This window comes from Artibeus jamaicensis, unplaced genomic scaffold, assembly GCF_021234435.1.
Source record: "Artibeus jamaicensis isolate MK-2021 breed Jamaican fruit bat unplaced genomic scaffold, CSHL_Jam_final scaffold_2172, whole genome shotgun sequence".
Classification (NCBI taxonomy): Eukaryota; Metazoa; Chordata; class Mammalia; order Chiroptera; family Phyllostomidae; genus Artibeus; species Artibeus jamaicensis.
This window is the reverse complement of record NW_026522031.1, coordinates 3,445,648-3,473,544: the sequence shown is the minus strand read 5'-3', so window position 1 is coordinate 3,473,544 and position 27,897 is coordinate 3,445,648. Positions and strand designations below refer to the sequence as shown.

Sequence of the window (27,897 nt, the reverse complement as noted above, 5' to 3'; positions counted from 1 at the left end):
TTTCATCATGAGTGGTGACAGCAGCTCTGGCCCCTGTGCAGAGCTCAGTGGTAGCCAGACAGGAGTTGGCCTTGGCCGAGCCCCAGAGAACATTACACGTGGTGGGGAAGCCTGGAGGTGAGTGTCTTCTCAGCTTTCTCCTCTATGGAGGAAAGGGTAAGATGGTGTGCTCTGGGTCAGGCTGCTGTTGAACACCAGGACACCTAGAGCTTGAAGAGTAGGCTGGGGCAGTAACAGCAAGATGGGTTCATTTCCAAGTCCTCCTTGCTTAGCAGAGAATAGGTGCAGTTCTTCTCTGACCCAATGCTAGGGACAGACACAGCCCTTTGACATTGGTCAGGGTCCTTCTGTTTCATCTTCATCTCATGCTGGTAATGCAGAGTTTGTGGAAAAGCAGGCTTCCGAGCTCTTTGGTCAGTTCTGCCCTTAAGGCATGTTTGCCCACCAGCAAAAGAGCCACAGTGATAGTGGCGAGGTTGCATCAGGAAGGGAAGATGGTAAAGCAAGGCAGGAAGGGAGACCAAGGAGAGAGAGATCAAAGGCATATGGGCTGATTAGCCCTGGTAAGCACCAAGACCTATTGAGTCATACATCATATGTCCATATATTGATCATCTAAGAAAAAATTTTAGCACTGCTTATTTTAATATATATATATATATATATATATATATATATATATATATATATATATATATATAACATATCCTCACCTCATGGAGTTATGGTCTAATGTCAGAGATGAACAATGAATAAATAAAAATAAATTTTCTGTCCCTCTTTTTTCCTTGCTTTATTTTTCCTATGACATGATTAATAAACCCACATCTTTATATAATTTTTACTTGTTTTGGATATCGTCTAGACTTTACCCCCCTACATGAGTATAAGCTCCACAGGGTAGGGATTTTTTTTTTTTTCCTCACCTGAGGACATTTTTTCATTGCTTTTTAGACAGAAAGGAAGAGAGGGAGAGAGGAGAAGAGAGACACAAATGTGAGAGAGAAACATCGATTGGTTGACTTTCATAGGCTGCCTGACTGGGGATTGAACCTGCAACCCAGGCATGTACCCTGACTGGTAATGGAGCCCATAACCTTTCAGTGCACACAGGGAGATGCTCCAACCAACTGAGCCACATCGGTCAGGGTAGGGAGTTTTGTTTGTTCTGTTTGCTGCTGCATTTGTTTCATATGAGATGAAAGAATGAAATAAACAATCAACCATATACAATAAGTTGACATCAGGGAACAGGTGCTATAAAGAAACTAGAGTGCAAGGTTGAACATGTCCTTCCTGCTTTGGGGAAGGGAATTGGAAAGTGTTCTCTGATGGGGGGCGTTTGAGTAAGAGGGTGGATGGAGTGACGCATGGAGATCCGGGAGTCCTAAGAAGCTGCCGGCCCGGCATCTATTTTCGTCAGTGCCAGATGCCATCTTTCCTTTCTCCCAAGACTTTGTGGGGGGAAATGGATTTAAAGGAGAATGAATCAGCTCTGGGAAATTATCCCAAACGCCAGAGCTGCCATTTGGAGATCTTGCTGCTCTGTGATATGGAGGTTATGAGTCTGGGGGAAGGTGGAGATGTTTTCCTGGACTCCCTGTCACTTTCCTGCTGATGCCCAGGTGGATCCATGTGGTACCAGCACAGGTGAGGGGTGGGGTTTGAAGTTCCAGGCTGTGAACATTGTCTGGAATGCCACTTATCATCAGGGACAGTTGACCTAAGAGGAAATAAGACAAACTCCTAGGGACTGATGGATTCAGCTACAAAATGAAGCAGTTTAAAGTGACGTAGACTCTGTCTGCTGTGAGAAGGCACATCCAGGGGGGAAAAGACAAGGGAAGGTTTCCTTCATCCCAATAGAGAAGAACCTGGCTCCCCCCATTCCAGACAGCTAGCATTGAGCTACATTAGAAGAGGTAATATTTAGGTTTGCCATTGTGTGGAGCGTAGGGCTACTCGCCTGATCACCAGGAGAAAATAGTTTCTCATCCTAATCTGTCTTCCTTCTCTCTCTGGAGAGCAGGAGCATGTGGAGCAGTGTCACCTCTCTTTTGATACTCGTGTTTCCCAAGGGGCAGAAGCATGGGCCACATGATGAGCAATTACTCTAGTGCCACTGAATTTTGTCTCCTTGGCTTCCCTGGCTCCCAAGGACTGCATCACATGCTCTTTGCTGCCTTCCTCTTTTTCTACTCAGTGACATTAATGGGAAACACGGTCATCATCGCGGTGGTCTGTGTGGATAAGCGTCTGCAGTCCCCCATGTATTTCTTCCTCAGCCACCTCTCTGCCTTGGAGATCCTGATCACATCCGTCATCGTCCCCATCATGCTCTGGGGCTTGCTGCTCCCCGGGAGGCAGACAATATCTCTGGCAGGATGCATTGCCCAGCTCTTCCTGTACCTTTCTTTGGGGACAACGGAGTTTGCATTACTGGGAGTCATGGCTGTGGACCGTTACGTGGCTGTCTGTAACCCTTTGAGGTACAACAGCATTATGAACAGCCACACCTGCAGCTGGCTGGTAAGTGTGTCGTGGGTGTTTGGGTTCCTTTGTGAAATCTGGCCAGTCTACGCCACGTTTCAGGTTACTTACTGCAAATCAAACGTGCTAGACCATTTTTATTGTGACCGAGGGCAACTGCTCAAACTGTCCTGTGACAACACTGTTTTCACAGAGTTTATTCTTTTTTTAATGGCTATTTTCATTATTATTGGTTCTCTGGCACCAACAGTTGTCTCCTACACTTACATCATCTCCACCATCCTCAAGATCCCCTCAGCCTCCGGCCGAAGGAAAGCCTTCTCCACGTGTGCGTCCCACTTCACCTTTGTGGTGCTCGGCTACGGCAGCTGCCTGTTCCTCTATGTGAAACCCAAGCAAACGCAAGCAGCTGAGTACAATAAGATAGTTTCCCTGCTGATTTTTGTGGTAACCCCTTTCCTGAACCCTTTCATCTTCACCCTCCGAAACGACAAAGTCAAAGAGGCCCTTTGGGACACTATGAAACTCTGCTGTCAACTTTTCAAGGATTAGGTATTTTCTTAGTCAGTTTTAGGCAGTAGGCTCCTCACTGTGGATCATTTAGTAACTTAGGAAACCCTAGCTCCTCTATCATCATCACCATCATTGTAAACATCAAACAGTGTGTACCCCTGAAAGCAGACAAGGCAGGTAAGAGTGAAACCCATGCTCTGCCCAGGAATCTCATAGCCTCAGTTTCTCCTTGTTTTTTTCTGATAAACACAAGGAAGCACATCCTTGTGGTATAGGAGGAACTAAGGAAAGAAATGCATACTTCTGGGTACAGTTCTATTAGCCCAACTAATTTGCTTATAATTTGTTTCCTTGAGAAGTGGCTGGGTTTTAAATCGAATTTCTCCTCTTTATCACTCTACAAAATTAATTACTTTTAGACATAAGAAACAGGGGCCGAACCTTTAAAAATCTTCTGCTTTTAATAGTTCATTTATTTTTTTTGAGAATACGATGTTAGCAGCTGTGCTAAGGATAACAAGAGCTCTTCTGATTTTGTGAAGATTAATCAGGGCTCTAAACCTACCCACGCAAAGAGTGAAATAATTTATCTACAGTGCTTTCGAAATGTGCCCAATGTTGACTCTTCTGTCTAGTTACTTGAGCCAATTCTATTTGTATGTGAGATCTGTCTCTCACAAGATGTCAGGAAAGTCTGTCTTCTCTGAGGTGATGTTGTGGAAGTAGTTGTCGAAGTGAAAGCTGTTGGTACCCCCTCCTGGGAGTTCTCTGCACCAGGTCACTGCTGCTACCCCCCAGCTGCTGTGAGAGTTGGTTGCTAGGGGCTTCCGACTGCTCCTTCTTCAGAGAATTGCCCTTGCTGAACTGGAATCAATTCACACAGGAGGTTTTATTTTTTTAGATTTTATTTCACTCTTATTTATTTTATTACAGTTGTTCCAATTTTCCCCCTTTACCCTCCTCCATCCCACCCCATCCCCCGTTCTCACAGTTAGGCCGTACCCTGTTGTCCATGTCCATGGGTCATTCATACATGCTCTTTGACCACTCGCTCCTCCTTCTTTCACCCTTCCCCCTCGCCCCCTTTCCTCTGTCAGCTGTCAGTCTGTTCCCTGTTTCCATGTCTCTGGTTCTGTTTTGCTCATTAGTTTCTTTTGCTCATCAGATTCCTCTTATAGCTGAGATCATACAATATTTGTCTTTTACCAACTGGCCTATTCATTTAGCATAATAGTATCCAGTTCCATCCATGCTGTCTCAAAGGGTAGGAGTTCCTTCTTTCTTTCTGTTGCATAGTATTCCACTGGGTAGATGAGCTGCAGTTTTTTCATCCATTCATCTACTGGTAGTCACTTAGGCTAAATCCAACACTTGGCTATTGTAAATATTGTAGCTATAAACTACCTACCCTCCTGCAGACAGAGACTGACTGAATGACAGAGAGACACAATAGGCCATTCCATTTGCCTGCGCATGAGACCAACTCTTTGGTCAAAGGTCCCGTAGGGCCAGGCTGAGTTAGTCTCCAACCAAGATCCCATCTCTGATTATCTTTCTTCCCTTGGTCCGTTCTGCTGTTGCCAGTCTCCCTCCCCAGAGAGGGGTCCACAGGAAGTTACTTCCTCAGGAATTCCTGTCTGAGGCTCACTTTCTAGGGATCCCAAGATTACTGGGCACTGGACGTTGCCCCAAAAGCAGCCACACATGAAGGAAGTCTGGAGGGGGGTTGTTGGTCCAGTGTCAGTAAGAACCCATCTCTAGCAGTTTAGACAGGCCCAAGAATGTTACAGCAGATGCAATTGTTACGACTTTTCTCTCTGGTGGCCTATTGTATGAGAGGTTTGCAGAAAATAGTAACTAGAAGGACTTTGGAATTTGGTAGGGTCTGTGAAGTACATTTGTTAAGGGGAGAAAACAAGCTCAGTTCCACTGAAGCAACATGTGACAGTCCCAAGGCCTCTTTGGCAACATGTAAGGAGACACTCTTTGTCCTCAGAGGACAGACAAAGTGAAGAACAGACAGCATTAAATCATGAAAGCAATGGAGTTTTAAAGAAGGTTCCTTCAGGCTAACCAAGTCTCCTGTTACCAAGACAGGGCCCTCGTAGGGGATGGGTAGGACCCTCAACCTCGGGGTGCCGATTGCTGGGGAGATACAGTTGAGAACCATGACCACCTAGACTCCCCCAAACTCTCTCACCCTCTCCTATTGGAAGACATGCCCCCTCCCTTACGTCAGGAATAGCCAGGGGCCTCAGATAAGGTGGTGCTTATCTTTCTCAGTATCTGCTTCCATCTCTTTCCTTCTCCCAGATTAGTAAACTAGGTTACATCTCCAAGTAAGCTGAGGCTTATGAGGAGGAGCTAAGGCTGCTAATAGAGAAGAGATTATACACATCAAAGCTGCCGTAAGCCTCAGGAGCCTGCCTGGGAGGGAATCTAGAAGGTCATGGATCAGGGGAGTGGCTGGAACATAAAGCTGAATAAGGGACAGTTGTTGTTATGGAGCCACTCCCTGAAAATGCAGGATTAACACCTTGGCAGAGCTCCTGGGAAACAGGTCTGGTATATGCTATTTGCTTACTCATGGAAGTTTGGAAAGAGTGACAGACTACATCGAAGTAAGTCAAGATGCCAAAAATTGCCTTGGAAGACTCTGAAGGAAGGGCTCAAAAAGCTTGGAAAAGTGGAAATATTATAATGTCATATATAAGTCTGAAAAACCCACCAGCTGCCTGTGTTCCTGGGGAGGGACGCCTGGTGGACACTGTTCAGTACAGTGATAGAGATGTTGGTTGAGGAGCACATCCATGAGGCTTTTATTAGGAGATGCTGTGGCGGAGCTGAGTTTCCTAGTGGCGGGAAGGGGCTACAAGATTACACTTACCCATCAGACGCAAGGGACACACACCTGCCCTGTTGGCAAAAAGTCACCCTGGCAGGCAGGAAAGACCTGAGCCGCCTGGGCCTTAGACTTGGCGAACAGAATGTGGAGTTCATGGGGCCAGCTGTGTGGGTGACCACCAGGAGGATCGCTTAGCATAAGAGTCAAAAGAAATCGAGAATGAATGAAAAGCCTCAGGTCAGCTATCCCAATGGAGCCATGGTCCCTTGGCCCAGTCTTCAGATGCCAACCAGCTTTCAGAGCCAGTATCACCAGATGAAGAATTGAGGCACCAGAAACAGGACTCTGTGACACCAAGACAGAAAAACCCAGACTGATTTCTGCAGATGTTCCGCAAAAGGCTTACGGCCATTTATTTAGGTAACCATCACTGGAGAAACGTATCTATTTACATACCTATATACATATGAGTGTGTATAAATGTAAAATCTTCATCTGAAGATATGCTTATTGATTTGAGATATATAGAGAAAGAGAAACCTCAATTGGTTGCCTCCTGCACGTGCCCCAACCAGGGAGCAAACCCATAACCTAGGTGTGTGCTCTGACTGAGAACTGAACCTGCAGCCTTTTGGTGTACAGGATGATGCTCCAACCACCTGAGCCATTTGGCCAGAGCAATATTCACATATTTTAAGAGCTGCCAGATACAGCATGTGAGTTGGAGCTCATACTTGGAGACCTAAAGTGTCATTAGTGAGCCCCTCAGCAGGGAACCAGGTGGGAACCAGGTGGGAACCAGGTGAGAACCAGGTGATGAATGGAGTATTGGCCCAGATCCCTGTGAGAGCGGTTCCACTGGACCTAGGTATTTTCAACTCTTTTCCTCTCCGTTTTCCCTCTTTCTTTGTTCTCCTTCACCCTCTTCTTCTAGCCCTTCAGATGCCCTTCTCCCTCTCTCTCTCCCTGTTTCACACATAGCACAAACAAACACTTGTTCTGCACCAGGCCCCATGCTGGGCATTGAGCTCTCAGAGCTGAAAGCCACGTCCTCCCATCAGACAGCTCCTGGTGCCGAAGGGAAAGGGGGGGTGGGTCAGTGAGCAGCACCTGGTAACAGGGTCCCCCACAGAGTCACACATGGGGTAGCTGGCAGCACAGAGGGGAACCTCTGACTCTGCCAGCAGGGGGTGAAATCAAGGAATGCTCAGAACCCATCTGGTTGGATGTCATGTTTGAAAGGAAAGTAAGCATCAGCAGGCAGAGAGTGGAGAATCCCCTGGGTTCTTCAGCTCATTTTCAGCTGGGGCCTGGCTTCTTTCAAGGTTAATCTCTTGGTGTGTATTCCTGGTCATGTTAGGTAGATATTTCATAGAAGATGCACCAGTGTTCAGCCATGACAGCCTTCACAAAACTATCTTCTAAGCAGGAACTTTTCCCAGAGGAGTTTGGATTCTAGACATAAGTGGCTTCTGCCAGATTATCTTACTTCTCTCTCATAGATGAGCTCCCTTTATGAAGTCTCCCAGAACACTCCAAGATTTGAGCAGAAAACTACTCTGGAGAAAGAAGCTGTAAGTACAGAAGAGTAGCTTTTCCAGCAGCCCAATTCTTCTTCCTGTATTGTCTTGCCTTTGGAAGATGATTAGTGGAAAAACGTGGAATTTAGAACCAAACTGAGGCTCCAGTTTGCTCTGCCAGCTCTGAGTTGTGACCCTAGGCCAGACATCCAATCTCTATGAATATTCTAGGGTCAGTCTCCAAGGAAACTGCGGAAAATCAAAAGCACAGTCTTAAAGGAGCAGGTGCACATCAGATCCTCAATAAATGTCAAAGATGGAACGGCTGTCTGAGATTATTTACACTTTGCTGTTACGTAAATCATTGTCCAAATTCCCATGGTTAGTCAGTGTCCTTGCTACAAGTTAAACTTGAGTCTGCGGAATTACAAGGCAGAAGATCAACTGCGGAGCAAATAGTGCAAGAAGAGAAGATACATACTTAATAGGCAAGTTGATGGTAACAAACACTGTAAATTGATTAGGTTACTTAAAGAACCAGTGGAAATCAGGGAAGACTCATGGTCAAAAGGTTATTGTCGCCATTAAGAAACACAGATAGCCCTGGCTGGCATAGCTCAGTGGATTGAGCGCGGGCCTGCGAACCAGAGTATCGCGGTTCGCTTCCCAGTCAGGGCACATGCCTGGGTTGCAGGCCAGTTCCCAGCAGGAGACCCATGAGAGGCAACCATACATTGATATTTCTCTCCCACTCTTTCTCCTTCCCTTCCCCTCTCTCGAAAAATAAATAAATAAAATATTTGGAAAAAAAAAAAGAAACACAGATAGAAAGAGACAGAAGTTATATTTGAAGTTGAGTCTTATCTGATGCCAAAGCACCACCCTGGTGCTTCCCAACTATTTCAAGGTACTCAGAAATCCGTGGGCGCACCAACAGGGGTCATGCTACCCCTGAGTGAGCAGGCACCTACCTGTGCTTAAATGTTAAGTGGTTGATGTTCTGATCAGGGAATGGCCATCCATTGAAAAACCTTGTTGATCTTGCAGTGTAGGCGTTTTCTCAACTCAAATGATTCCTTTTATAACTTCTAGTGTCAGTTAGGAGATTTTTGTAATTTGTTACCATTTTAAGGGAGTTCTGCCACGGAATGAGGTTGGTACACTGCACGGTGCGTCTCCCAAGCTGGCTTGCCCTGGATCGTATTAGCCCAGACTGTGTATAACCTGCAGACCAATAAGACACGCCTCGTCATCCATTACTCTGTGCAAAAAGGCGCTGTCTGCCTTATACATGCGGTGAAGGGGCGGGGGTGCGGGGCACGTAAGGGGATGGCTTACCTGAAATCCGACTACTGTCTATTCTCATGACCAGAAGTGAGACGAGAAACCTTTTGCTTGAGGTAGTTCCTGCTTGACGGTAGCCATCTTCATTACGTTTATCTCATTTTTAAGAGATGATTAATGTTAACAAACAGTCATTGTTACTGCCTATCCTTCCAAAGCAAGAACCAGAATAAATGTTCAGAGATGTGAGTTCCCCAGCTCGTGTGTACCTTCTCAGAAGTGTGTGTACAACGCCACCTAGTGGCGGCTCTGAATATGCAGCGGTGATGCCTGCGTCCTCCTGGGGTAACAAACGGCAAACACAAAGCATGTTCCAGGAAGGATGCCACAAGGAAAAGACAGAGCCAGAGCACCTGCTCATTTTCAGGAGTGGGGCAGGGGGTAAAAAACATTAGAAAATCGGGGAGACAATTTTTTTGAAAACAGTAGACAATTCTGAAGCAAAAATTGCATTTTCAAAAATTGTTTGAGGCACAGCTGTGAACAGAGACTCAGTACCTGAGGGTAGTGACAGAGTTGATGTCCACCAGCAGAAACACACAATTGAACAGCCTGTTAAAAGCCGTGTTGAACTATGGCCTTAAGAAATTAGAAGAACTGAAGGGTATTCAATACTCTATTGATTCCCTCCAGAAGAGCTGAGGAAGTGGGGGCAAAGTTCGATGATATAGTTAGAACGCTAAACACCCAGACTCTTATGTCTGGGAAAACCAGCTTCTCAGATACACGTTTAACTGGCTTTGTTATAACCACGTTTTTGTGTTCCTGTGGGGACTATGGGTATAATACATTAAACTGCTTTTACTGAATATATTAAATACTGTTCATCACTTAACCACAGTGTGTGACTTCTGTGCCACAGAGCAGGACTGTCGGCGGGGGGGAGGAGGGGGTTGACTGCCTCCTCTTCCCACAGCCAGGAGCGCCAAGTATTCTGACTCACAGTCAGGATGAGGAGAAAGGAGATACAGAGATAGGGGAAAACTTGCCCACTCCCTCCTGTGTATTCAAGGGCCAAGATTTAAATTCAGGTCTCTCCTTCCAGACCTTGTCTTTCCACTACGGCATATTGCTTTTCTTTGAACCCCATGTATGTAAATTTTCATTTTCGTGGTGCATGTGATCAAAAGTTCAGGAAGTCCAAAAGTGTAGGAGCAAGTGGAAATGAAAACAAAAAGTACAACTGAAAAGCAGTTTGCCTCCTATCCCAGCTGTCTCTTTCCTCCTCGAGACACCCCTCTCTCACCAGCATCTTCTATATTATTCATGAGAAGGGCTAAAAAAATGTACACATTGAAATGGTAGAGACTCCAGCATGATAAGAAAAAAATTTTTTGACTAATGCAGAAAGTCACAAGAGGTTAATAAATTTAAACATCAAAATCAAAACTACCTTACTTGCTCCAGTACAATTTGCATTCAATCAGAAGTTAACCATAGCAAATTTTCAAAATGAACTATATGTTAATTTACCATTCAGTCTCCTAAATAGTTTGAATGACTACTAATGTAAGGCTTTAAGAGGATTACTTAAATTTTCTCTAAAGCTGATATGTGTTTCCAGACCCCTCCCAGAGGCTTTCAAATCATCCACAGTCTGTTTTCCTTCCCTTTCTTTTATTAAAAATGTTCTTATTCCCAGATCTTTTTTGTGGTTCGTTCAACCCTTAGCCAATGAAGTTAATGTTGGCTAGAGACATTCTCATCAAAGGAGTCAGAGCCAAAAATGCCAGCGTGGATTTTATTTCTGGATATATTGTGGGCAAGCTAGCTGGTCATTTCTCTAACCAGATGCCTCAAAGTTTTCAAAATGCTCTGAAACTCTTTTCCCACATGTTGTTTTGTCAGGATGAGTCCGGGTTTTACATGCAAAGTGAATCAGATCCACCACACTTGATTTTGCAAGAGATCCCATTTTTAGCTAAGTCACAGCTGAGCTCTCCTTTCAGCTAATTAGTACTTGTTCTCAAATTGGGGAGCTCTAACACAAACCAGGAGATGAGATGCAATTCGCTTCCTCTCTCCTCTCCTAAAATTAACTAAGCTGGAAAATGCATACTCCCTTGTTTTTCCCTCGGTCAGCCCCAGGGTTTGGTCCCATCAAAAAGAATTCACCAGATCTTGCTGTTCTGGTTTGAACAGTAATGGAGGGCTTCCTTTCAAAAATCCCAGCTCTTTGGTTGTCAAGCAACCATTAATTTATTGTAGCTAGCTAATATTTAAAATTATAGGTGATGGTGGAGTAGAACAGCATGCTTTTCCTATTCCTGAACCTACACAGTGTTGGCCAGATCCGAATGAGTACGGTTGGTGATGCGGGACCAAAAACAAATCATGAGGCATGCCTCTTGAGGTTAACAGAAGAGGGGCTTCGCCTACGCCCTGCGTGGGCCCCCTGAGAGTGATTGCAGAGAGTACAGTGGCCTGTGGGCGTTATGCAATGTGATTATCCACAGCATTGGAGAAGGCCCAGGTACTGAGCCTTTTAATCCATGCTTTCTAACGTAAAAACCTTTCAAAGTGTATATAACCAATTTATTCAATGAGCTGAATTTAGTAGAGGCAGAAATAGGAAATGGCTTTATTTTCCATCCACTTTTGCTCCCAATATGCTTCATCAGATCTCCCCTTCCCTTCCTCTCTGTGACATTTAGAGCAGACCCTGTCACTTTGCTTATGAAGAAAGTGTCGTATTATTCATGAAGACCTGTTACCAGGTGTTAACCTCTGCATTCCAGAGTGCATTCGAACTTCCTCAAATGTTGTGTCTCACTTCAAGAGTTAATTTCTTCTCTCTTGGTCATGTGTGGCCTGCAACTTGGAGCCTGCAGGTAGAGAGAAGGAATGGTTTGCTCTTTTACTCCTCCTTGTTGGTCTACTCCAATCCTCCATCTCTGTCTTGAGACTTCCGGTGCCACGAAAGGGAAGACGGGATTAGGGGGAAAGGGGCTGTCTTTTTATTGTCTGAAACTATTTACCCTTTCCTGAGCTGCTGACTGATGCCTTTTGTGGGGTCGGGCTCCAAGTGGTATCTTTCTGATTGGGCACATTTGTGGTTCTTTTAGATGTCCGAAAAGGACATGTGCAGGTCACATTGCTTAGCAAGCATCCTCCAAACCTTGCACTGCTTATTCATTCAACTTACCACCTCTTTAAGGGCCAGAATCTCTTCACCCAACGAGGTGAACCTTCTTGGACTGGGAAACTTTGAGATGGCTCATATCTTCTACGGTATCCACTTGGCACATTTTGTTCTATCCATGATAGGAGTGCAGTCTTGCTCTCATCCCCATGTTTTTTTTAAAAGTTTTATTTATTTGTTTTTAGAGAGAAGGGAAGGGAGGGAGAACAAGAGGGAGAGAAACATCAATGCATTGTTGCCTCTCCTGTGCCCCCTGCTGAGGACCTGGCCCGTGGCCCGGGCATGTGTCCTGACTGGGAATCGAACCAGTGACTCTTTGGTTTGAAGTCCAGCTCTCAGTCCACTGAGCCACACCAACTGGGGCTCAGCCCCATCTTTGATGAGGCAAGAGCTGTCCCTGCTCTCTCTAATTCTGAAAACAGGTGTTTATTTCTTCTTAGAATTCTGTCACCAAGCTGTTCTTCTAGTGACACCAGGGTGGGCTCCTGGCATTTTGCAACCCACGTGGAAGTGGGATAAGTAACAGACAACTGCATCTCTGGTCTCTCTGGGGGTTTTGTCTTGGAGGTGCCTTTACCTGCTAGAACATGGGGGAAAGGTGGAGGGGGCGCTACAGAACTCTGCCCCTGTGAATGTCTTTTCTCTGGTAACTGTAGTTTGGACTTTATAGCCTGCATAGTGGTGAAATGAAGGTCAGCGGACTATCACTTTAATTTTAATAAGTCTTGCAGACTCATTCCTTTAGAACTTGTGGTCCTTAACACCTATTTCCCAAGCTTTGATCTTTGAAATTCTATGACAATAAAAATGTCCACTTCAATATGCCATTAAATAGGCAATGAGCCAAGGAGCAACTTTTTCAGGATAGGAACAAAGCTGCAGGAGGATGTGACAGCTGTCTGTGTTAGCATCCGCCGATTTCATCTCTGATGTACTTCAGCTGAAAGCTAGTCAGGAAGCTCAGAGTCAGGGGGAGATCAAGGATCTTACCAGGAGAATGGTGCTGTTGAGAGGAGAGCGGTGACAAGCCAGCAGAACATGTAGCTGGCAGAAGGCCAAAAACTAGGCAGTCTAGAAAGGAATCTGCAAAAGAGATGGGAAATCAAGTGCTCTTCTTCTTCTACCCCTGCTCTTACCCTTCAAACATGCCCAAGGCTATTCTGCTGCAGGTCCTCCAAGAGGTGGACGCCTAGCAACCAGTCCAGAAAATGTTTTAGGGGAAATGCCTGTGGTGAAAAGGGTCTTCTGCAGCTCAGACCTAACAAAGTTCAACCAGGCCATGGAGTCGTTCTTGAGCCCAAGTCGCCACTGAGCTGCCTGGAATGTCTGGGGAACAGACCTGCCTTTGTGTCCTGCCACCCACAGCATCAGCTTGGAGCAGCCCGTGGGAGGCATGGCCCCAAGAAGACAAGGGTGGATTTCAGTGCACAGCTGCCCATGAGTTACCCTCCCTGCCACCAGAGATAGGACGATTTGCATGTGTGCTGCGCACACCAAGCAATTGATGAAGGACTGAATGAGGATACTTTCCCAGTTCTTGCTTAACCATTAAGTCACCATCCAACTTTATCTTTTCTTCCTTGCCAAGTTTCCTGAAATAGAAGTTTCCACCCACGGTTACCACTCTCGTACTTTCTATTCATTTCTGCACCCTGCCCATAGCCCATCGAAACTGCTCTAGCAAAAGCAGGCATTTCTTCACCTGCCTGATAGCCCTGTTGCAGGGAAAGTGTGAGCTTGGATGGAACTCAGAAATAATGTCAGTCAGGATGATAGCTGTGGATACAAGGATGTGGAAATAGCCAAAACTCTGAGGGAGGGGAGGGATACAGATTTGGAAGTTATAAAGGAGAGAAGGGAAAATAAAAGAGGCAGAGGTGAAAGAAAAGTGTGGAGTGTAAAAATAACTTTCAGGATATTGAAAAATCTTTTCAGGCAGGAAGCCAAGGAAAACCCAAGCACTTCTTGGGGAAGAAACAAAACAAAACAAAACAAATCTGCCATCTTTTGGCTGATTTCAGATTTGCCAGAAGAGGTCAGCACAGACATTAGTATCAGCTTTTGTTCCCTCTAGAGGCAAAGTGTGGTTAGGAAAGGATTTTTGCCTCTGTGCCTAGAGTATATTCAGGGCTTTTCCAGACTCCTGTCTTTCTCAGGTCCCCCTCCCAGGGGTTTGAAGCTGCACATGCACCCAGGAAAGGGATGGATAACAGATTGTGTGCCACAAAATGACAGACCTTCATCGAAATGTCTATACTTCCCCTGCATAAATTAAGTCTGAGTAAATTAATGAACACTTCTGGCACATTAGCCAATGCAATTAAGCAAGAGAAAAAAAGTGCAGGTGTAAAATGCTAGAAAGGAGGAAGAGACAACATTAACTTGAATGTCAAATCATTTGGTTGCTTATCTGGAAAACTCAAGAAAACATACTTTAAAACAGTAAGTTAACTAAGTAATATGGCTGGGTACAAAATCTTTATTCAGAAATTGGAAGCCTTTACATATACAAAGAATCCAATGAGAAGGCATAATGGAGGGAAAAAGATTCCGTTTACAAAAGCAACAACACAGAAGTAAAACATTACTAGGAAGAGACTTAAGTTCAAGATTCACGTTAAGAAAGCTTCAAAAGGCTCCTGAGACACCCACAAAAAGGCTGTGAACCAAACAGACAGGTGAACTCAACAATGCAAGATATCCATTCTCCCCTAAACTTATTCATTTAAAATTATACATATGTTATAGCAACAGTTTTTTAGCTAGACAAACTGATTAAAATTTTTATGTACAAATGTAAGCAAGCAAAAAAAAATAGTCAAAACAATTCCCAAAAAGGAGTGATGAAGAGGAACTATACCCATGAGACAGATTATAGAGCTATAATTCAAATGCTGAGTATTATCAGTTGTAAAATAAAGAAGAGGATTATTTCATGAATGGTGAGGTAACTTAGCAACAATCTAGGAGAAAAAAATTAAGTTAAATCCATTACTGCCTATATTACCCCAAGATACATTTCAGATGGGTGAAACATTTACATATAAAAATAAACAATAAAGTTAACATAAAAAATAAAGGCATGTATATAGGAATGAATAAGATCTTTCTAAGTCTGACATAAACATAGAAGTCAGAAAAGATCAATACATCTGACTTTAGTGTGAATTTTCCAAAATTGGTATGGATACCACCCAAAACAAAGTGAAGAGACAGATGACAAACTGAGGGACATGTGTGTAAGTCATGTCACTGTGGGTTGATTTTCCCAATGTAGAAAGAACTCCTACAAATCAGTAAGAAAAAGTAAACAACCCAGTAGGGGAAAAAAATGGGCAAAACATAAGAACCTACAAAAAGACCCTAATCTTCAGGTATACAGACATCAAGGCAAATGAAAACAATCTTGGGACACCATTTCCACTTACTAAATTGGCAAGTCTAAAGAATTACATAACCAACTGTTGGAAAATAGGTAGTATAAAGTGAAATGACCTGCAGAATGTGTAATTCCATGACGTCGTTCAGTTACAGACGGTTCTACGCTTTGGCTTAGTCAGTCTTCTCCCGAGAAAGTCATTCAGATCATCTGACTCTGGGAAATGATGTGTGTTTGATCGTTAAATGTGTCGTCATTGGCTGGAAAAGCAGCCGACTGAAAACTACTTAGATATTTATCAGAGGGGCAAACAGTCGAGTGAACAATGTCACACCCATATTGCAGAATAATCTGGAGTCTTTGGAAAAAAGAAGGATGTTTCAAAGCATTTTTTGAATTTTGGACCATGTGAATATATTGTATTTTGACACTAATTCTGAGTATGGCTCTGTGTACTTTTGATATTCTGGCACTTTAAAAATATTCTCTATTGGACATGCTCTATAACCCTAATTCTCTAGGTACACTAATTAACATAGAGAGTAAGGTCTTATCCATCCAAAATTTAACTACAGAACCCCTTCCCTCCACCTTTCTAGAATCTGGCCAAGATCAGGACATGGCAAAATAGACATCCCAATGTCTGTGGATGAAATAAAGCTTAGGTATTTCACTCACAGGAAGTCTGTTAGACTCCCTCTAATCTATTTTATTTTATTTATTTATTGGAGATAATCATATCAAGCTTGATAAAATGATTTACTCACAGTAAGTAGATAGGCAGGGGCAGGGCCTACTGAAAGCCCCGGGCAGTGAGTGAGCTCATGATCGGAGAGGCAGGTGGGGGTGAAAACAACCCCCATGCAAAGGCTTCAGGCAACATCATAGGGCTTTTTAGTGGAGGAGCCAACCTTAGACATAGTGTTTGAATGACTGCGATGTCCTATGATGGGTCTAAGGGACCCACATCACCTTCAGGGATGTGCAGTAGAATCTGTTGAGGCTGGCCTTCATTCCTAATCTGTAAATAAAATATAAAAGCATTTGATGATAAAAAATATAAAACTTAGGCTCTCTGGAGAATAGAATAATATATTTCAGATAGGTGGTGTTTTACAGTATATTTTTTTAAAAAGCTTAATTGGAGACATTAAAAGCAGTGGAAAAATGAGTCAGACATTCCTTTTTCTGACAAACACAGTAAAATTTCCACATAAAGACTCAAGAAATGAAAAGATCAGTATGTTAAATCAGCAGCAGATACGAAAGCATGAGGTGCAAAAAACATTCTAGCACAATTAATCTTTGCCATATTACACAGGAGCCCAGTAGAAATTTTTGACTTCTCTGTGATGGAATGACTCTGAAAAAATCATGATCAAAATGTAAAGAATGAGAAGTATCTACTAGTAAAGAAATGAGAGGAATTGCACCAGTCACTAATTAATCTAAGGGATTAGAACAAAAGAGACTGTAACATAATGATTAACTATAATAGAGTCATTAAGAATACTGCTGCCCTACCCTTTGGCCCAGCTGCCCATTTCTAGAAATTGCTCTTCAGACATCCTTACGCCACGTGCAGCTGTACGGACACAAGGACAAGTTTACTCCTGTTGGGAACAGACATACCTTTTGCTTTGAAACAATGAAACTACTAGAAGCAATTTATATGCCTATTAGAAAGGCACTGATCAAACAAATTGATATATCTATACACTGGGAGACTGTGTAGTTATGAAATAGGTGGAGGGAATACTATATATACTGATGTATAATTGAGTACTTTCAAGTGATTTTAAAAAGCCAAGTTGCAGAACATCATGTAAAGCATTATACATTTTGTTAAAAAAATTTGTGTGCATGTACATGTATGTTGGTACTTGTATGTTAAGATATGCATGGGGAAAAGGTTATGAAAATGAACATCATAAATCTGAAGCTAAAATAATATTCTAAGTCAAATGTAATTGAAAAAAATATTTTAAAGAAATGTTTAAAAGATACAGGCCATACTGTTACGAGTTGGTAAGGAATCTGGAGGTGGGGGAAGGGAATGAATAACAGGCTAGAAAATGTTCACATTTTACTTTATACACAGCAATATTATTTGATTTTTAAAAAATTATTTGTTAAATGTTTAGAAAGAAGGATATTGTTGTTAACCCAATTGATAGGACAGATTAGGAAATCAAACCCAACCCGTAACTGGATATAGATGAAGTAGTGAACCTGGAGATACAGCTAGAGAATGATGTGTAATAATCTGGGGTTTAAATGGGGTTCCTGAGTAAGGGATTTCCTATCAGTAGAACTTCCTATCATGAAGAGAGACAGATTATTTTGCCTGCCTAAAACTCGTCCCTCCTTTCTCCAGGACAGTGCCCCTTTCTCTTGGGAAATACTTCTTTCCACTTTGCAAACGTTTGGCTTAAATAATACACAGGCTGCTTTCCAAGCCTACGGCTCCCGACCACAGACAACAGACCGGAAGGCACACACCCATTCTGTGCAGGTCTATGAATGCCGCCTCCCAGAACCTTTGTAATCGATGTTGTATAGCCACCTGACCAAAGCAGGACCAATCACAGCTCTTCTTGGCATTTTCAAACCGGACTTGGAGGAGAAACAGAGTCATTTCTTCTTGATGGTGGGACCTAAGGAGCGTGCATCCCTGCAACTGCTGCCCCCAACACGGAGGAAGCCAGGTTGGAGGAGATGATGGTGCCATTGTTAGAAAGAAGCCATGATGAGGCTTGGAGAGCAAAACAGCACAGCTACTTCCCGTCTTGCCCTTGTATGGGGAAGCAATTCTCCCTGTGGCCTAAGTTCAGGTTGGGTCTCTGTCCTTCACAACCAGAAAGGCTGGCTAACAACAGAAAAAAAAAAAGGGGGGGGTGAGCAAGCTAACACATTTATTTGCATCCACCTTCATTGCAATGACAGCATCATACTGATACCTGGATCTACCAGGAGCTGATAATAGTCACAAGCTTACAGATGAGGATAACAACTTTTAGAACCTAAGTCATAAAATCCTGGAATAGGGCCGTATTTTTAATTTCTTAAAGAAAACTGTTCCCCCAGAGATAATTTTTCTGGTTGAATGACCAATCATTTAGAAAAAAAAAAGTAGAAAGATTTTTTTCTTTTTTACAGGTTCAAAGGCCCGAGACAGATACTCTGGCCATGTATTGCATCTGTCAAGGACATTTGAAATTTATTTTTAGCAGCTCACTATGTAGCAACATTACATTGAAAAGATTTCACTGAAAACTCTGTTAGGTGCTTGTCACAGTCAATGTAATGCTGACTCGAACCCCTATATGAGATCAGAAAAGAAAAGAAATCAAACACACATTTAGACACGGCACAGTTAGGGCAAAACTTCACATCAGAGAAAAGAGTCCAAAGTTTCTGGTTTTGGTTTTTAATATAGAGACAAGAATGTTTTAGTTAATCTTGTGGAATTGAGTTAAATAAAGCTATTTTCAACCTGTTTTATGAAATAGTACACATGGGTGTAGTCTATACATAAAAAGGCAGAATGGTTAAAACAAAACTAGATAACAAATATAGGAGGAAAACAATTCAGTAGAGTGGATTTGAGCCATAACTATTTCTCAAAAAATAAAACAGCTCTCAAGAAAAATCTTGTTCTATATTTAAAAGCATAGCCAATTTATTAAGTTTAAAAATAGAAGGTAAACTAAGACACTATTACTAAATTATAGAGAAAGTATAAATGATATTCACTACAATAGATGTCAATGCATGAATTATTAACCATAATGGTCACTACAAAAGACAATGAAAAAGCACAATGGAAAAGGATATTTGAACAATCTTACATTCAATCAAACATAGTGTTAATACATATTCATGAAATACGTTTACAATGGAACCAAGTATTGCAGCCATCAGAACTCTGCTTGCAGACCTCCAAGTTCACGGACTGACCGCAGAGAGCTCCAGCTGCTGGACTGTGAAATCCATCACCGTGGGAGGCTGTGCCACCCACAGGCTGCTCCCATGGGACCTAAGGCACACCCATTCCTGGGGACAAGGGATTCTTCTGACTGAAGCTTCAGCTGATGGACTCCCTGATGATTTCCCAAGCCTCCTTGACTATGTGCTCTAAAAGGCTTCCACCCACTTTCCACTCTCCCTCCAGGTCAGACTTGCATTGTGCTCTAGGACTCTCCCAGCCTTCTTCAGCTCCCTCCCTATATTCTATCCCAGGCATTTCAGTAATAAACAGTTGCAACATTGATCCGGTCTTGGCATCTAGTCCTCTGCTAACTCAGAGAGAGTGACAAAATAATGCATGTGTCATGAGAGCTTCACAGTATCAGAGTGTCAGCTACCTTGGCAAGTGCAGGGAGCAAGTGCACTAGATAGAACCTTAACGTTTCAGAGGTGGCGTCTGGAGAAGGATGTCAGAATTAGACTTCCCAACATAGTGGCTTCCCAAGGTGGGTAGATCCCAGGGGCAGATGTTGATTTGTTTTTGGTGGAACTTAGCTCTTTGAGAAGATCTCAAATATGGACTCAAACACAGGAAGCCTTAGCATCGGGTGGTAACTGGGGCTGCATTACTGTGGCTGGCTCATTCATTCATCAGTGCCAAGGGCTCAGGGAGCAGAATCAAGCTTTCCAGGCTAGAGTGATGGTGGAGCTGAAGCTGGGATCCAGCCCTGGCAGAAGGAATGAACACAGAAAGGAAATGTCCACCTGGAAATGGACACAGAAGGTCTGTGGCGTCTGTCAGTGGAAAGGTCACGGTTGCAAAGCAATGGCCCAGGAGGCTCACTCAGCCACCACAGATAAGCTTCAAGGAGCAACAGCTCTCAACGCAAACTGCTCGTGCTCACAGCACTGAGACCTGTTGTGTCATTCTTGTCAGTGAGGATTATGTCAACAAGACTGGCAATTCTCAGGGAAGGGGGAAGTCGGGGACACACATCAACTCCAAACAAAAAATTGAAGACGTGGACAATCCCATTATTTAGGGGATTTTAATGCTCTAGTGTGAAATTTGATGAGAAAACTTCCTAATAGCAGGTATCCTTCCCTACACCTTCTCTAACCCCAATAGATTTGAAGGAGAAATTAATAATAAAAATATTTTTAAATTCCTTCATTTTGGGAGATATGAAACATATATTTTTATGAGTAAAAATTGACTTAGGGAAGAAATTAAGAATTTAATAAAGATGTATTTTAAGGTAATAATAATTGCAGCTCTGCATGCATATCTGAGTGTTAGGATGTGACCCAACAGTGTTGAGAAGACAATGTACTCACTGAAGTTAAAGGTCTGTAGTAAGAAATTTAACAAAGAGATATTAATGAAAAATTATTACACTGTAAAATTCTAGAATGGGACAAAGTACTAATCTAGAGCAAAATATAAAAGCATAAGTTAATAACATGGAAAATAAGTGGTGTAAATCATATAAAATTAAAAGCTATTTTTTGAAGAAAATGGATAAATCTTGGATAAATATAATTTAAAAGACATATAATAATAGTGTATAAACATGTCTGTATGAACACCCATACATCTCTCACTGTATCTCTTGGATAGCTATGATATCTACCAGTTAAAATTATCAACACACACACACACACACACACACACACACAAAACTCCTAACATTCCCCACATCAATTTGCTTTGCTGGACTCTTCTCTTTCTAGACATCAAATGTGGGAGGGCCCTGATCTCTAAGATTCATCCCTGCGTGATATCCTGGGTCCCCTGCCTTTAAAGATAACCTATCAATACTTACATTTGCACTCCCAATTTGTTATCTCTACTCTTGACCTTTCCTTTGAGCTCTAGATGTTTCTGTTTTATTTCCTGCTCAACATCTCTATTTCCCTGTCTGATCAGCATCCTTTAAACGCCTGGGCAGAGCACTTGCTGTGTGCCCACTCACAGCTTACTCCTCAATTTCCTTTCCTAAAGGAAAGGCTACCACAGTCAGTCTAGCTTAAGTATCAAACCCAGACATTGGCTTGTTACATGTCTCTCTCTCCCCTCATCTCACATGGAACATGTTGGCTAGTCCTACAGGGACTATCTTTGACTCTATCTCCGTTTCAGCTGCTTCTTGCCTCTTCAGTTGCTATGACTTTAATCCATATCTTCATCTTCTCTTGCCTGGATTTCACCATGATTCCCATGGCCTCCTAACCAGCTTTCCTGCTTCTATTTAACACCCCCTCCCCAGGAGCCTGGGTGACCCCTCAAACACTGTCCGGTGACTCTCTACCCCACAGAAAGAAAAGTTCCAATTCCTCCCTCACATCACATGTGCCAGGTCCAAATGCCAGGTCTCATTGTCAAAAGCCGTCCTTCATTACCTCCACCTCTCTCTCCTCCCTTTTCCTGCTTGTCTCTCCTCACAGCGGAGATCACTACCTAAGATCACAGTAGTTATTTGTGTGAATGTTTATGGTCTGCCTGTTTCTCCCTCGGGCTGCCAGAACACTGCCTATGTTCTTGCCCTGTCCCACCCTTATTCACCCCTACTCCCTAAAATACCTTGGCAAGGAGGTGGAGTGGAGGTCTGGAAAAGGTCTCGAATTGTCTGAGGCCATGGGAGGTCCCCATATGTCATGGTCCCAGGCAGGAACAATGGGCACAGTCGTTTCAACACAGGCTGGGGATCTGAGCTATTCACACAGCTGACAATGGCCATGCCGAGGAATCCTTGCTAGAAAGATGCTACCTGCCCACCATAAATGTGTGAATGGGGGTTGAAGTTCACGTTGCTTGGAGGATATTTCTAGCTCTGGGGTGGAACTAGAATGGATTCTTTACTTCTCAAAGTGAGTCTCAAAGTATGAACAAAGTGTGTTAGCTCTAATCCACCTCTAGTTACAGGGGAAAAACTAAAATCAAAGGAAGGATTCGAGACTCTCTGTATGGAAGTGTTGGGAATGAAGCTGGGGGTTGTCTCGACAGCCTGTGAGCCCACAAGGAAACTGGCTGTGCTCGTGTTTCCTGAGGGGAGGAATAGCACCTTTAAGTGGGTTTCAGTAAGGCTGGGGGTAGGAGCCTGGACAGGGTGCATGTCCTGTAGCTCCGGACATCCACCGCCAGCCAGCCCCTGGGTCATTTCTTTGTGGGAGAGCCATGAGCTGTGGTACTGACCCTCATCAGGGGTGTTAGGCATTCCAAGCTCAAGTAACCCAGCAGTCTCTTAAATATAGAAAGTACAAACCCATTAGCCACACTCTTACATTTCAAACATAGCCTTGGCACCAAAACCCCAACTGCGGTACTAAATTCAAGTTACATCTGCCAGTTCTATATTTACAGACCACAGGCTTTAGAAAACGTACAGGACAATCCGGAAAGCCAAGTAAGAGAATTCCATCATCAAAATCAGATTTGCTGCAGAGGCTCCAGGTCCCCAAAAGAGAATTGTCCTGGGGACTTCTTTACCACAGCAGCCACACATGATCTAGAGCAGGGATAGAGGCAAAAATACACATGTTCTTGTGTCATGTGGTAGATCTGGAACTCTTATTTTGTTCCTTTAAGAAGTGAAGACAGCCCTGGCTGGTGTAGCTCAGTGGATTGAGCACGGGCCTGCGAACCAAAGGATCGTGGTTTGATTCCCAGTCAGGGCACATGCCTGGGTTGCAGGCCAGTTCCCAGCAGGGGACCCACGAGAGGAAACCATACACTGATATTTCTCTCCTTCTGTCCTTCTCTCCTTCCCTTCCCCTCTAAAGATATATAAATAAAATATTTTTTTAAAAAAGAAGTGAAGATGACTGGGATAGGTTTATGAGAATGTAGAGTCAAATGGATTTCTCATCTTTGTATTCTCTTTGGAGAAATGATATGACAATATATGTATTTTTCTTTATTAAAAAAGATTTTATGTATTTATCTTTAGAGGGGAAGGGAAAGTATGGTTGCCTCCCGTGGGTCCCCTGCTGGGAACTGGCCTGCAACCCAGGCACGTGCCACAAGGGGGAATTGAATCGACATCCTCTGGTTCGCAGGACCGCGCTTAATCCACTGAGCTACACCAGCCCGGGCAATATTTGTATTTTTCTGTATGGCTTATTTCACTTATAATATATTCATTTTTATGGATATATAAATACATGTGTGTGCGTGTATGTATATCACATTTTCTTTATCCATTCACCCATTGTTTCCATATCTTCCCATTTACTATGAACAATGACAATGAACATAGCAGTGCAGATACCTCTTCAAGATCCTGATTTCATGTCCTTTGGATATACACCCAGAAGTGGGATTGCTGGATCATGGAGTTCTTCTATTTTTAATTTTTTGAGGGCCATTGTACTGTTTCCCATAGTGGCTATACCCATTTACATGCCCAATAACAGTGCATGAGGGTCCCCTTTTCTCCACACCCTCACCAGAATTCATCCTTCATCTTTTTGATAGTAGCCCTTCCAACATGGAGGTGGTGATATTTCATTGTGGTTTTGATTTGCTTTCCCCTGAGGATTACTGATGCAGGGCCTTCTTTCATGTACCTGTGGTCCTCTTGTATGTCTTTGGAAAAATGTCTATTCAGCTCTTCTGCCCATTTTTTAATCAGATTATTTGTTCTATTTATTTATTTACTAATTTATTGATTTTTGGTGTCCAGATGTATGAGTTCTCATATATATTTTGGATATTAACCCCTTATCTAATCCATTGTTTACAAATATTCTCTCCCACCTTATAGGTTTTCTTTTCACTTTGACGATTGTTTCTCTTGCTCGGCAGAAGCATTTTAGTTTGACGTAGTCCCAGTTGTTTATTTTTGCACAGTTGCCTGTGCTTTTGGTAAAACATCCAAGAAATTATTGCCAATACCAATGTCAGGAAGCTTTTCTCCTACATTTTCTTCTGGAAGTTTCACAGCTTCAGGTCCTACATTTTTAAAAAATCTATTTTGAGTTGATTTTGTGTGTGGTTTAAGATAAAGGTTCAGTTTTGTTCTTTCATGTGTGGATATTTAATTTTTGAGCACCATTTGTTGAAGAGACTATTCTTTCCACATTGCATATTCTTGGCTCTCTGGTCTGTGATCAGTTGACTCTGTATGTGCATGTGTATTTCTGGGCTCTCTATTCTGTTCTGTTGATCTTTATGGTTGTCTCTATGCCAGCGCCATACTGTTTTTTTAAAGACTTAATTTTTTTTAGAGCAGTTTTAGGTTCACAGAAAAATTAAGGAGACAGTACAGAGATTTCTCATATACTCCCTAACCCTACACATGTACATATAGCCTCCTCCATTGTCAACATCCCCTACCAGGGTGGTACACTTGTTACAATAAATGAGCCTACAATGACACATCAACATCACCCTAAGTCATAGCTTACATTAGGATTCACTCTTGCTATATATTCTATGGGTTTGCACAAGTGTATAATGGTATTTATCTGTCATTATAACATCATACAGTATAGTTTCACTATCCTCAAATTCCTCTGTGCTCTACTTACTAATCCCTATACTCCCTCCCCCATAATGAGAGAGAGAGAGACTTGTTGTTCTACTTATTTATGCATTCATTGGTTTATTCTTGTATATGCCCTGACTTGGCATTGAACCCACAACCTTGATATATTAGGATGACACTAATATGAGGTAACCAACTGAGCTACCCAGCCAGGGCTCAGTTTGTTTCCCCTTCTCTCCCTATGCCTAGGAGGGCACCTCCAGTAGAAGCTGTATCTCCCTGATGGCTACAGTTCCCACTGGGTGGCTCTTCCTCCCACAGTTCCAGCTTGCTGAGCATGTCCAGTATGATTCCATCTTCTGCTGGGTGGCCCCAGCTCCAGTAAAGGCCTCTTCCTCTTTGTTCCTATAGGATTAAGGGCTGTAATTGTTTTCTAATGTTGATGATATGGGGGTTGTCTCATTGTCCCCCACCCATATGGCTTCTTAATTCTATCATCTGTGTACCCAGTTACATGTATTAAATATCCTCTGTTTGAAATGCTTAGAGTGATTTCTGTTCTCCTGGGATGACTCTAACTGTTAAAGACTCATAAAAATACTGCCAAGTTAAACAGTTTGAACAATGGTATCCAGGTCTCCAGGTGACCCAGCAAGCATTAGAGGAAAAACATAGCAGTATGAGAGCTTCTTCCTGTTTTCACATCACGCCGGTTCTTAACTGCAGGTATGCCTCATGGCACAACCTATAGAAATTCATTCCTATACTAGTCCATGTCACTGGCTGTACAACCCTTAGAGCTGTACAGTTCACAACATGGTCATCTATATCTAACAGCCTTGGGTGGGTGGATATTAATCTCATTTGTCTTAGGTAATGATGTCTGTTCATTAGTAAGACTAGAATCAATTCTGAGAGATAGAACAAGCTACCATCGCCTAAAGAAAACAGTAATTTTCTCTCAGAAAATGTCCATAGAGAGGTAGTTCAGAAATAGTAGGGCCACTGAGCTCTATCAAGTCCACAGCCACACACACAATAGATTCCTTCCAGCTCACCAGTCTGCCATCCCTTGAGGCCAAACCTCATTTTTATCACCCATGAAGCATATGCCTTCCAGGAAGCAGACTGGAGGAGGGACAGAGTAAATGGAGAGGCAGTGGGAAAAGAACCAAATATCTCCGGAGAAAGATTACAAATAGCTACTGCATGACACGTCTCACATCTCTGAGGCTAGAACCTTCAGGAGTGGGGGTCAGGGCTTAGGGTGTTCCTTCTGTGGTCTACGGTTTTCCTGAAGAAGCTGATGCTTGTAATCTGGCCTTAAACTTATAGAAATTTGTAAGGCCCCCATAAAAGAAAGAGAGACTAAGTCAGAAACCTAGAATCATAGACTTTGAGTATGAGATTTTACATATGTGAAAAATGAGTAAAAATTGCACAACTCATTTATGAGAAGTGTAGGATTGAAAGCCAGGGTTTCTGATTCCTAGTTCAGTGATTTCTTTATGACCTGTTGCCTTGCAGGGAAGGCATTCCTTCATCCTGTAGCATATTAAACAGACATGAAAATTCTTTAGAGTATCTCTCCTCAAATAGTGGAGTTTATTTTTCTATCCTTTGAACCTGGGCTGGCCTTGAGACTTGTATTGACCAACAGAATATGCAGAAGTGATATTGTACACATTTCCAACCCAGGTCTCCAAGCCTTGCAGCTTCCACTCTTGCTCTTTTGAAATGCAGTTGCCCAGGGAACAAGCCTGCACTGGCTTCAGCAGGCACTCCCCTGAAGGAGGTCTCAGGCACCCTGGCCAAGAGTTCTAGCCAACCACCAAAAGATGAGACCATTCTGGACTGGGTGACCCTGAACTGGCCTGCCATTTGAAACCAAACACATCAATGAGCACAGCTGACACTCCAGGTGCACTTAATTTGCTAAGCTGTGGAATGAAAAGCCCAAAAATTATTTTTTAAAGCCCCCAACTTTCAGGTTGTTTATTATGGATCAATAAATAATGAGTATATTTCCAAACAAGTCAATCATATTCCGTGTGTGTGTGTGTGTGTGTGTGTGTGTGTGTGTTAAAGCTTCATGAAGGAAGGCCACAACACTTGCCTCATTGTTTGGTATTCTATTGCTCTAAATGGGAAAATGGTTGTTCATTAATCCTTTATACAACACAGAAGACCTACCAAACATTCCTTAGGACCACCCAGTGGTAAATGTTTTATGACATTTTTATGAATAAGACAGATTGAGTTGAAATAATGCCTAAGTATGAGTCTTTCATTTTCCACTTGATGAAACAAGGAAGTTCTTTGTCCTTGGTCATGCAGTGAATGTGACTGTGAAATAAAGGAGTGAGACTCAGCCAGGTGCAAGCAGAATTGTCTTCAGTCTTTCGAACCACTACTCCTGCAAAACCAGTTCTATCAGCTTGTTTACCACTTCTGAGTGAGATCTTGGGCAAGTCCTGGGGCTTTCTCCACATACTTTAGATAATAAGCAGTCCCCTCCTTGTTTTTAGGTAATAAAAAGGTAATTCTGCCACCAAAACTCTGGGTCATGGTCTCTTTCAAAATGTCTTTTGATGATTGCAGTAGGAAATGCAGGTCGTGGTCAGAATCTCCTCTCTTTCTCTACCTATCTCCTTTCTAACTGAGAGCTTCAGTTTTGATTCCTTCCAGATGGATGCTTGAGAAGAGGGAGCAGTAAGGTTGGAAAAAGCCTTACTTTTAATCTGGCATTGAAGCCCTCTGGATGGGACCAGAGTCCAAAGTTGTCTCTTTCATATGGGACACTCTTGTGGGCTCTTCTGAGTTATTCTCACTAGGAACATCTGACTGAAGTCCTTTAAATTGGATTATCCTTCCTTTGGCATATCGTTCTTAGTCTTGCCTTAATTTTTTCTCCCAAGGGTGTTTGTATAGTCTTCTTTCTGGGAAGCCTCTCTTCTGGCAGGAAGGCCTGCAGCACATACATTCCAAGTCTGTCCGTGGCCAACTCACTCTGTGAGATCCACAGAGTATGGAAAGTATGCAGACAGGGCATGTGCAGAGACGTGCATCTTGTGCCCAAATCTGTGTCCCATTCTCCAATATCTTAGCAAACTCAGTCTTTACAGTAATCCGAAGAGCTATTATCTTCCCCATTTTACAGATGAGAAGACATGAAAGAACAATAAATTTGTCCAAAGTTATAAAAG

General features: G+C 42.9%; 1 protein-coding gene across 1 annotated transcript; it reads left to right on the top strand.

The window, feature by feature from the left end:
• The first annotated feature begins 2,097 nt into the window (after positions 1-2,097).
• LOC119052926 (olfactory receptor 9A4) lies at positions 2,098-3,042 on the top strand. The gene has a single exon (XM_037150336.2). It carries the CDS (start codon positions 2,098-2,100, stop codon positions 3,040-3,042), a length of 945 nt encoding a protein of 314 aa, XP_037006231.2.
• The last annotated feature ends 24,855 nt before the right edge of the window (positions 3,043-27,897 follow it).

Excerpts from the sequence above, each read along its gene's own strand:
- LOC119052926 (XM_037150336.2), top strand. The coding sequence starts at position 2,098 with ATGATGAGCAATTACTCTAGTGCCACTGAATTTTGTCTCCTTGGCTTC.